Source organism: Panicum virgatum, chromosome 5N, assembly GCF_016808335.1.
Source record: "Panicum virgatum strain AP13 chromosome 5N, P.virgatum_v5, whole genome shotgun sequence".
In the NCBI taxonomy this organism is placed as follows: Eukaryota; Viridiplantae; Streptophyta; class Magnoliopsida; order Poales; family Poaceae; genus Panicum; species Panicum virgatum.
The window spans coordinates 68156212-68166572 of record NC_053149.1 but is presented as its reverse complement, the minus strand read 5'-3'; the positions used below and the strand labels follow the sequence as shown (position 1 = coordinate 68166572).

General features: G+C 46.3%; 1 protein-coding gene across 1 annotated transcript; it reads left to right on the top strand.

Annotated features, from left to right (window-relative positions):
• Nucleotides 1-5138: 5138 nt before the first annotated feature.
• Nucleotides 5139-7882, top strand: LOC120674389 (peptidyl-prolyl cis-trans isomerase FKBP15-1-like). The gene is made up of 6 exons (XM_039955567.1): nt 5139-5302; nt 5421-5470; nt 6536-6598; nt 6882-6972; nt 7157-7261; nt 7446-7882. Exons 1-6 carry the CDS (start codon nt 5233-5235, stop codon nt 7535-7537), a joined length of 471 nt encoding a protein of 156 aa, XP_039811501.1. The 5' UTR covers nt 5139-5232; the 3' UTR covers nt 7538-7882.
• Nucleotides 7883-10361: the final 2479 nt, after the last annotated feature.

Genomic DNA, 10361 nt, shown 5'->3' with positions numbered 1-10361 from the left:
TGCGTCAAGGGTTAGCTTTTCGTGGTCATAATGAGGGAAAGGATTCAAACAATCAAGGGAACTTCAGGGAACTTTTGGCTTGGCTGGCAGGGAATTTTGAAGAAGTTAATATGGTGGTTCTTGAAAATGCTCCACACAATTGCCAGATGATTGACCACAAGATTCAGAAACAACTTATTGCTGCTTGTGCTCATGAAACAACCAAATTTATTATAGAGGAACTTGGTGATGAATGCTTTGCCATTCTTGCTGATGAGTCTAGTGATGCCTACCAACAGGAACAATTGGCCCTTTGCTTGCGTTATGTCAATAAAAATGGAGAACCTGTTGAGCGGTTTCTTGGTCTTGTGCATGTTGAAGATACTACATCATTGACTCTTAAACAAGCAATTCAGTCGTTACTTATCAAATATCAGTTGCCTTTATCCAAGATACGTGGTCAAGGGTATGATGGACCTAGTAATATGAAAGGTCATGTCAATGGTTTGAAGAAATTAATTATGGAAGAGTCCCCTTCTGCATATTATGTTCATTGCTTCGCCCATCAACTTCAGCTGACCCTTGTAGCTGTAGCTAAAGAGAATATTGATTGTCAATGGTTTTTTGGGCAACTTGCATATTTGTTGAATGTTCTAGACATGTCTTGCAAGAAAATCCGCATGCTTCGCATAGCTCAAGCTGAATACATGATTGAAGCACTGAAATTGGGTGAAATTGAAACTGGCCAAGGATTGAATCAAGAGATGGGCTTAGCAAGACCAGGTGATACACGTTGGGGATCTCATTATAGAACTGTTATGCATGTGATTCATTTGTATCCTTCAATCAAGAAAGTGCTTTTTAGAGTTGGGAAAGAAGGTAAAGGGGTTGAGGCATTAGGAGCTCAAACTATGCTCAGAGTATTTACCTCATTTGAGTTTGTTTTTCTGCTCCACATGATGAATGAAATATTTGGATACACAAATGACTTATGCAATGCTTTGCAAAAGAGGGAGCAAGATATTGTAAATGCAATGGATCTTCTTGAGCTCACAAAGGTGGAATTGGATGTTTTGAGAAGAGATGTTGGATGGGAAGAATTTCTTAAGAATGTCACTTCTTTCTGTGAGAAGAGCAAAGTTAAAGTTGTTGATATGGATGGAAAGTATATTCCTATTCAAAGATCAGCTAAGTTCTATAGAGGTGCCACAAATTACCACAGGTTTCATGCTGATATGTTTTTGGGTATCATTGATAGGCAACTTCAGGAGCTGAATAGCAGGTTTGATGAGGTAAACACAGAGCTACTTAGATGTATGGCAGCATTCAATCCAGCTAATTCTTTTTCTGCCTTTGATAATGAGAAGTTGGTTAAGCTTGCTGGGTTCTATCCTCATGACTTTGATTTTCAAGAGAGGAACCAACTTCGTTTTCAACTACACAACTATATTAATGATGTGAGGAATGATGAGAACTTCAAAAATTTGAGAAGTCTAGCAGACTTGTCTATGATGCTAGTTAAAAGAGATATGGTTTCTCGGTATGACATTGTGTACAAACTTCTCAAATTAGTTCTAGTTCTTCCTGTTGCAACTGCTGGTGTTGAGAGGATTTTTTCTGCAATGAACACTATCAAAAACAAGTTAAGAAGCAAGATGGGACATGATTTTTTGAATAATTGTTTGACCACATTCATTGAAGGGGAATTCTTCTTGCAAGCGAAGGATGAGGACATCATCAATTATTTTCAAGCTATGAAGGACCGAAAAGTTAACTTGTAATTTGTAAGCATCCTTATCAATGCCATTTATTGTTTTAGTACCTCTATTTTCTATATGTTGAACAATTTCAGAATTCAGATTATGAACAATTTATGTTGTTAGTGCTAAATCATGTGCTACTAATATGTATGTTGGGCTGTTAAATTTTTTTTCCACTACTTACAATTTTGAATACCAAGGTCCCAAATCCTGGGCCCGCCCCTGCAAAAAGGACTACTACTGCACAAAAGAAGCTTACCTACGCTGCTCACCTTTTGATTGCTGGTCCATGCAGGCATGTGCGTGCTACAGCAGCAGCGCTCCCCACAGCGGCGGTGGCTACACCAACAGCACCCCCCATGGCGGTGGTGGTGGCTACGGCAACAGCGCCCCCTACAGCGGCAGTGGCGGCTATAGGAACAGCGCGCCCCACGGCGACGGTGGTGGCGGCGGCTATGACAACAACGCCCCCTACGGCGGCGGCTACCGCAAAAACGCCCCCTACAACGGCGGCGGCTACCGCAACAGCGCCCCCTACAGCAGCGGCTACGGCAACAGCGCCCACTACGACGGTGGCTACCGGAACAGTGCTCCCTACAGTGGCGGCGGCGGCGGCTACAGGAACAGCGCCCCCCTACAGCGGCGGCTACGGCAACAGCGCCCACTACGACGGTGGCTACTGGAACAGTGCCCCTACAGCGGCAGCAGTGGCGGCTACAGGAATAGCGCCCCCTACAACGGCAGCTACGGCAACAGCGCCCACTATGACGGTGGCTATCAGAACAGCGCCCCCTACAGCGGCGGCTACCATAACAGCGCCCTCAACGGCGGCGGCTACAGCAACAGCGCACCCTACGACGGCGCCTGCTACGGCAACAATGTCAAGGCTCTGCAGGATGGGACTGGGTCCCCTTTGTACATCAGCACCAATGAGGTGCACGTGTACGCCGCGCCGAGGTACGACCACGATGGCCAGAGCAACAACCAGAGGAGGAGAGGCGGTGGCAGAGGGTTCTTCGCCCCAGTGTTCCACGCTGTCGGACACTACATCGACTGCCATTTCGGCCTCGACGATAGGGATTGACACATCTAAGGCTCCGTTTGTTTTAGCTTCTGGCCGATTTTGAAGGCTCGACTTTGGAAAATCTGTAAGTCAGATGACTCCCAGAATTGAGAATCGAGAGTCCAGCTGATTATGGATTCTCGATTCTAAATTATGGTAGTCATCTGACTTTTGAATTCTTTTCAATCAAGTTTTCAAAATTGGCCATAAGATGAAAGAAACATGATCTAACGCATGGGGGTGCGGGCATCTTCGTGTTATCGATTACAATTCCAAGTGTGCCGGTGTGTTTTTCTATCATTTTTATGATGTGATCGATGTACCACATGTCTGCAAAATGCAGATGGTTAAGAATACATTTTATCGTGTGCTTGGTGATGATTTGTATAGGGTATAGCGATTGAGATTAATGCAAGTCCTCAAGTATGGTGTACTATTTTTATTTTTCAAGACATGCACATATTTACATGTTTGCATTGCTTGTAAAATCACACAAAGTGCCATTTTGATTGTGAGAATAACTCGAATAAGATATGTTTTATATTGCAAAGCCTACCCCGCTGCTCCCACCCATTAGTAATAGTGAGAGGTTGTTTGGAAGGGTTCTTCCACAATGGCTTCACCGGTGAAGCAAAAAAAAAATGGCTTCATCTGACTTCTAGTTCATTTTTACCCCTGCTTACAAAACAACTTCACGCAATAGGATCTCGTTTTGCGCCAAACTTGTGAAGGTGAAGCCACGATAAGCCCTCCCAAATAGGTCGTGCGAGTTTTTGCCTCTTCACCTATTTCGATGAAATGTTATGATACTTTTATAATAAATATACAATTCCAAAATGTGCAACTATACGTTCGGGGCTTACACCAATGGAACCACCGCTTCACTTGTTTCCACTGACGTGCAACCACTGCGACCCAAGCTAGCTTAGTCAAGTTCTACCTAGCTAGCATTTGGATTATGGCCATGTTCAGTTGCAAAAAAATCTACGGTACCAATCACATCGAATTTTCGGACACATAAATGAAACATTAAATGCAGTTTGGAAAAATAACAAATTACACAGTTTAACTGTAAATGACGAGACGAATCTTTTAAGCCTAATTAATTCATAATTAAACATTAGTTGTCAAATAACAACGAAAATACTACAGTACCAAAATTCAAAACTTTTTGCGAACTAAACATGGCCTATGCATCATCAGGGTTAAAAAACCGGTGGGAACCGGTCCGGTTACCGGTCAAACCGGTCCGGGCCGGTTCCAGTTTCGGCCGGTACCCAACCGACCCAAATTCAAAATTCAAATTTGAATTCAAAAAATAAAAAATTCTCAAAAAATTCTTAAAAATAATTCAAGGTGTGACGAATATAATGGTGTCAAATTTTCTTAAAAATTCGTTCATTTAGTATAGTTTGCGGGGATTTGAAGTTAAATCAAAAAAGAAAAAGGAAAAATGGGTCGGCCCATTAAGGCCCACCGCATATGGCGACCGGTAAACCGGTCAAACCGGCCGGTATACCGGTCGGAACCGGTTACACATGCGATTTTGAATTTAGATTTGAATTCAACTGGTTTCCACCGGTTTCCGATCAAACCGGTCCGGTAAACCGCTACCGGAGGGCGGCGGTTTGACCGGACCGGTTGGGAAAAAAAACCCTGTGCATCATATCTTGCAGAAAAAAAGGTGATTTGAGCAACCGGGACATTGCAACAAAACATCATGGGGATCAAAGTTTTTTTTAAAAAAAAATGACATTTAGAGTGGTTTGGTTTGCCATTGTTCCTTGACTAATGTATCTCTCCTCCCTTTTTATTGTTCAAGTGATCCAACGGATGTGTTTAACTAGTTGGACTCCACGTCGATACACAATCATCTACTCCCTCCCATGACCTGATGCATGCATTGTCTTACCGCCAAGCCTGCCTGCTGTAACCTCAAAATGACGCGCGCCACGACAGCGATGGGTCGTGTACTCGTGTTGTTCTATTTACCTCCTACAGCCTGCGGTTATTCAATTACACGCGGCCAAGAAGTTTTTTTTTATAAGAGCATTGGCCACCGTTGATCGCGCCTACCTACCTCTCGTGCTAAACAATCTACCCGTCCTTTCCAGCAGTGTTCCAAACTCGCAATCCACGAAGCAGTTACCGGTTGCTAGTCGCAGTCTCACAGACGGGCTGGGCTGGCTCTCAATCTCAAGAAGGCCGAAATTGCGCCTCCTAACACAGCCCAATAAAATCAACCAACAACAGTGTCTGGAGAAGGCCGAAATCCAACAAAAGCATCGTTAACTGGGCCTACATGGCGGTTGGACCAAAAGCCCATAGAAGCGAAACCCCAACTGAATACGTACGGACGGCACTGCGAAGCCAGAAAGAACTACACGAGGAAGAAGGTTCTAGCGACTCGGTAGCAACGAAGCAAGCGCCATGGGGAACAAGCGGCAGCTGATCTGCCTCGCCGCCGCCGCCGTCGCCGCCGCGGCCATCCTCCTGACAGGTAACGAAGGATTCTTCGTCTCGATCTCGACCGCCTTGTCCGAACCGTTCGACGCACTGAGATTTGTTCATTTTCGTCTGCCTGCCTTCGACGCGATTTGCTTGCGATTTGGCCCCAGCGTCGGCAAAGAAGACCGGCGACGTCACCGAGCTTCAGATCGGCGTCAAGGTGCGTCCTTTGTTACCGGGTCGATCCTCTCCATCTGTTTAATTGCTTGTTATTCTTGCGGGTTCTGGCGGATCTGCGACTACTCGGTTCTCTGATTTAGCAAAGGGATGTCTAGTCTTTTAACAAGTCTGCGGACTCGGATGCGGTGGGCGTGAGCAAATGTGAATTACATGATGCTAGGATAGGGAGCTACACAGATCTGCAACTGCAAAATCGCCCCCCCCCCCCCCCCCCCCCCTCCCCCCTCTCTTTACGCAAGGTCGTGAAGTCGTCGAATGTACTTAGTTTCACTTGACTTATGGCATTCAAAAGATGAATTCTGAACATGATTGTGGTACTGTTTGTTGATCATTGCTCCTTAATTTTCTTATAGTCGGTGGACAAACTAGAAGAGGTCTAAAAGTACATTTAAACAACTGCCTGTATTGAAAGGGGTATGTCCCTCTTGCTACCTCTAAAAAAGCTTGTATTGGGCTGCTGGTACCTTCTATCAAGGTTCTGGACCATGCTGAGTGATGACACATTCCCTCAGCCTCAGGGACTCACAGTCAATGAAAGCCACATTGGGACCTTAAGTGATATAAGCATTTGAATGCTGTTGAACTTCTCTGTCTGGGGCCTTATCATATGCTTCGATAGAAATGATATGTATCATTTGTTCTGGATTTTGGCTACCATTTCAAGATGAAAAAAAACCTAAGTCATTGAAGCATGGTAATAATAAATGGAATATTCAGTTACAAACTGTTGCGTGCCTTTGGGAATGTGATAGTGGAGATCTACCATTTCAAGATGAAAAAAAACTAAGTCATTGAAGCATGGTAATAATAATATTCAGTTACAAACTGTTGCGTGCCTTTGGGAATGTGATAGTGAAGATTGCATGTCATCAGATCTGCTTTCAGCAATCTATTTGTTCTTTGCAAGTTTTGTTCATATCTGATTTATAAATGAGAATACCACCATACGTAGGCTACAGCCTTTTTGCTGTTACGTTTCAAATGGAGGTATCCTTTCGACTCTGATTGACATATTGTCTTCTCTTGCTCATCATCTTCCTTTCAGTACAAGCCAGAGTCATGCACCCTGCAAGCGCACAAAGGTGATAAAATTAAGGTCCATTATCGTGTAAGTATCTGATCCGCATATTTTTTTAGCCTTACTGTATCTCCACATTGTTTTTTCAGGGATGTATAGCCCTGTAAAGGATTTGCACATGTAGGCATACAGATATACCTCAACTTGTGCCAATTTAGATAGCTATATGCAGGAGAAGTGTGCTAATTGCTTGGCAGTATGGTCTTTGTAGATTCAATATCTTGTTTGATTAAAGCACTTCTTGATACTTCTCCTGTAGTTTTTTTTTTTTACTTTTTTTGAATCATAGGCTGAAAGGCTTGATATGATGCAGGGGACACTCACTGATGGATCAGTATTTGATTCTAGCTATGACAGAGGTGACCCATTTGAATTTACTCTTGGAAATGGCCAAGTGATAAAAGGTTATTTTTCTACATGTAACAATATACTTTCTATGTTTATCTGTGGTCCAATAACCATACTAGGCTGTGTTGGGCACTTGGGCTAGAAGAATATGTCATCAGAACGATGGGTGAAATGACATATGCTATTTATGTCACACGCAATCTTAAATCCGCCAACCGACGTTGTTGGTTTCATCTATAGGTTGGGACCGAGGATTACTAGGTATGTGCGTCGGTGAAAAGCGGAAGCTAAAGATACCTGCAAAGATGGGTTATGGTGAGCGAGGCTCCCCACCGAAGATTCCAGGTATGGCCGATCATTTGTTTGCTTCCTTGCTGGTTCCATGTGAAGAAATTGTGTGGATAGATTCTTTCATCTTCAGTGTGGCCATTTTTACCTCGCCATGGATTTCCATTTACAGTCTATTCTATTCAATATAAAGCTGTATAGGAGTTCCAATAAAGCTAACCATAAGTTTTGTAATGAATAGGTGGAGCAACTCTGATCTTCGACACGGAGCTTATCGCTGTCAATGGAAAGACATCTGGTGATGCAAAGGCAGAAAGCAATAGCGAGCTTTAACACATTGAAGAGTTTCATCTTGAACGTGTAGCAGCTTCACTAATAGTGGCTCGCGCGAGTTCACTTGATGAAAGGGTTGTTGTGTTATGATTTAGATGTTACAAATGCAAGTCTGGTTAAGCTCTATGATCTATGTCAGCGACTGTTCATATACTGTGGAAACTTTTTTCGCTTGGTTGGATGAGAATTCGATTTGCGTTGTTGCCACGGTCTTCGACACAACCTGCTCCTTCTTGCATTACTGTTGCTGTCGACGCAGGTCGACGCCTTCTAAATCTCAAATGTAACCAGTGTTAGAAATTCAAACCAGATATTTTTCACATGAGAAGTATTCAGTGATTGCCAGTTTTTGCTTCAGTGATGTTTAGCTTTCCTGTGGACGGGAGAATGCGTAGGCCTCATGCAGCCTACTGCTCTGCTAAAAACATTATCACGAGATGTTCAGACTGAGCTGAACCGGCCCAGAATCTGAGGCAACAAGCCAACAACAGGCCAACAGCAACAGTGGGCAACAGCCAACAGAGAACCAGCATCTTGCGCTCGGATCTCATGCGATTTGTCATCGGCGCATAGGAATAAGAGTGTTGCGCTTCAGCATGTCCTCTGCATTCTCCTCCTGCGGCACGAACCTCACCTGTTCTGTTCAGCAGGAACTACAGTCTCGATGCGATGCAGAATTGCAGAGGATGAGAGAATAAACAGTCGTTAAAACTCAAAAGGCAGGATGGCGACTGTCATCTGAATCTGATGCAGCATGCGTGCGTTTGACACTATAGATCTTTGACCTCCGCAGCTGTTCCACGCAACAGGAATTCGGTCAAAGCTGGTGCAACGCCGGCCAAGTGGCCGGACCGTCTGAGCAAAAGGCTGTTCCTCTGAAATGCGGCCATGGATTCACGACGACACCGTCTGAAAAACATTCTTGGTTGCGAGCCTGAACGGGGCACGAAAGTCTAGGACCAGGAGCACATTTTGAGGCGCTAGATGATCGATGAGCCGATTCACGCACCCGTTTTGACCAAATTCCAAGTTTCCGACGCGAAGGACGCCGAGAGTCATGCAATGATGGACGAAAAATGGACGCGCCGCGCCGAGGCGTCTCGTCTCTTCAGAGTTCAGAGTCTTTCTTCACACTGGCCTGCAGGCATCTCGTTTGGTTTCAGACGAGATGGAGCCACGAGCGGCGAGCCCACGGCGGCTATGCGGAGTCGTCAGTCAAAGGCTCAAAGCTAGTAGCTGCTGGCGCCACCGGACGGGTCCCGACCCGACGTGCTTTCGCGCATGGGCGCAGACACCTTTCTCCCCTCATGGCTTTTGGCCTCCACTCACGCACGCACGGGCACGAGACTGTTGGCCGCGGCCTCGAACGGGGGGCCCGCGCCCTCGTCTCGGCGTCGCGTCTTTTCCATGGGGGCAAGCGGACAAGCCCTGCCGTTTCCCATCGCGCGTCTCGGCGACTGTTGCTGACCTGTAGCTGCGCGCATCGGCACGAGCCGGGGACGGAGGCGACGCACGCCTCGCCGACGACGACGCCAGTGGCGTGCCCGGCTCCGTTCTTGCAATGCATTCCCTTTCGTTTCTGTTGGCATGGTAGTGTAGCTTGAGCATTGTCTGCCCAATTGCCATTGCTACGATTGTTATGCTACGTCATCTGAATTGTCGAAGAATCCTCGATAGTTTTTGGACATTAGATTCATAATTTTTTTTGGCGACGCTACGTCCAAGCTTAGAAAGAAATACAAGTGTTGGCGTGGCGAGAAGTTACCGCATCGCTAACCTTTCTGCAGCTTTGGATTTACAGAAAAATACCGCAAGGAGAGCTGTTCTTGGACATATCGGGCCCATCGTATCAATTCCCCACGGATTTCCACTACAGTGACAGCAACAGTGCCGCTCCCTCTGCGCGTTCAATGTTCAACTGAACTGTACTTGACATGTTGCGCACACAGTACAGTCACAGCATCTCTGCTGGACTGCTCCGCGTCGTGCCGCCGCTCAGACGCTCACAGTGGCGCCGGACCGGCGGCCAGCTCTCCCTCCACCCTCCCTCCACTTTACAGCAGCCGTGCTCGAGCTCGAGGGCTCTGCTAGTGCTTGCCAGTGCTCCTCTCCTCGGTTTTACTGGGACTGGGAGAAAGGGGAATGTCACCTGCCTCCGCTGCCGGTCACGGACACAGGCTCACAGCAGAGAGAGAGGCAGAGGGGGAGGGGAGACCAATGACCATGGCCTACCCCCATGATCCACGACCGGTCTACAACAGCGGCACCAGCGCTGCCTCCTGCAGCGAAGCAAGCCCCAATGGCATCCCTGTCCAATTAGGGTAGTAATCAAGCCCGCCTGCCCCTCCCTATCACCTCGCCGCTGCGCCATGTCAGGAGGCCGCGTACGGTGATTTCATGATTCCACATTTCCACCTCCATTAACGGCATCACCAACTCTCTCTCTCACGCTCGCAGTTACCCGATAATTATACTGCTACAACTACAGATACAGCAACGGACAACTGCATCAGCATCACAGTGGTCTGGTCTCGGTAGCAGGTCTCTCTCTCCTGCCCGTCATCTCAATGATTGGAGGCCATGTTACCGAGTCGGAGGAGCAGGTGGTAGAAAAAAATATGTCTGTCACAGGCACCGGTAAAAAAGGCGGCAGCTTTCTCCTCTCCACATCATCAGCAGTGGAGTCGCAGGACGAGAGCACCCTGCCGTTATTTTTTTTAAAAAAAAGCTGCGGCTTTGCCAATAATAACTAGAAGTAATAAACAATTAGTTGAGCCATGCTCCATCGATCGCGATGATGAGTTGTAAACAGCCTCGAGCGCCC

What these genes read in the sequence shown, in the direction of transcription:
- LOC120674389 (XM_039955567.1), top strand. Translation starts at nt 5,233, where the DNA reads ATGGGGAACAAGCGGCAGCTGATCTGCCTCGCCGCCGCCGCCGTCGCC. An exon ending in AAATTAAGGTCCATTATCGT is followed by an intron (nt 6,599 to 6,881) that starts GTAAGTATCTGA and finishes GATATGATGCAG; the next exon opens with GGGACACTCACTGATGGATC. An exon ending in CTCCCCACCGAAGATTCCAG is followed by an intron (nt 7,262 to 7,445) that starts GTATGGCCGATC and finishes TGTAATGAATAG; the next exon opens with GTGGAGCAACTCTGATCTTC.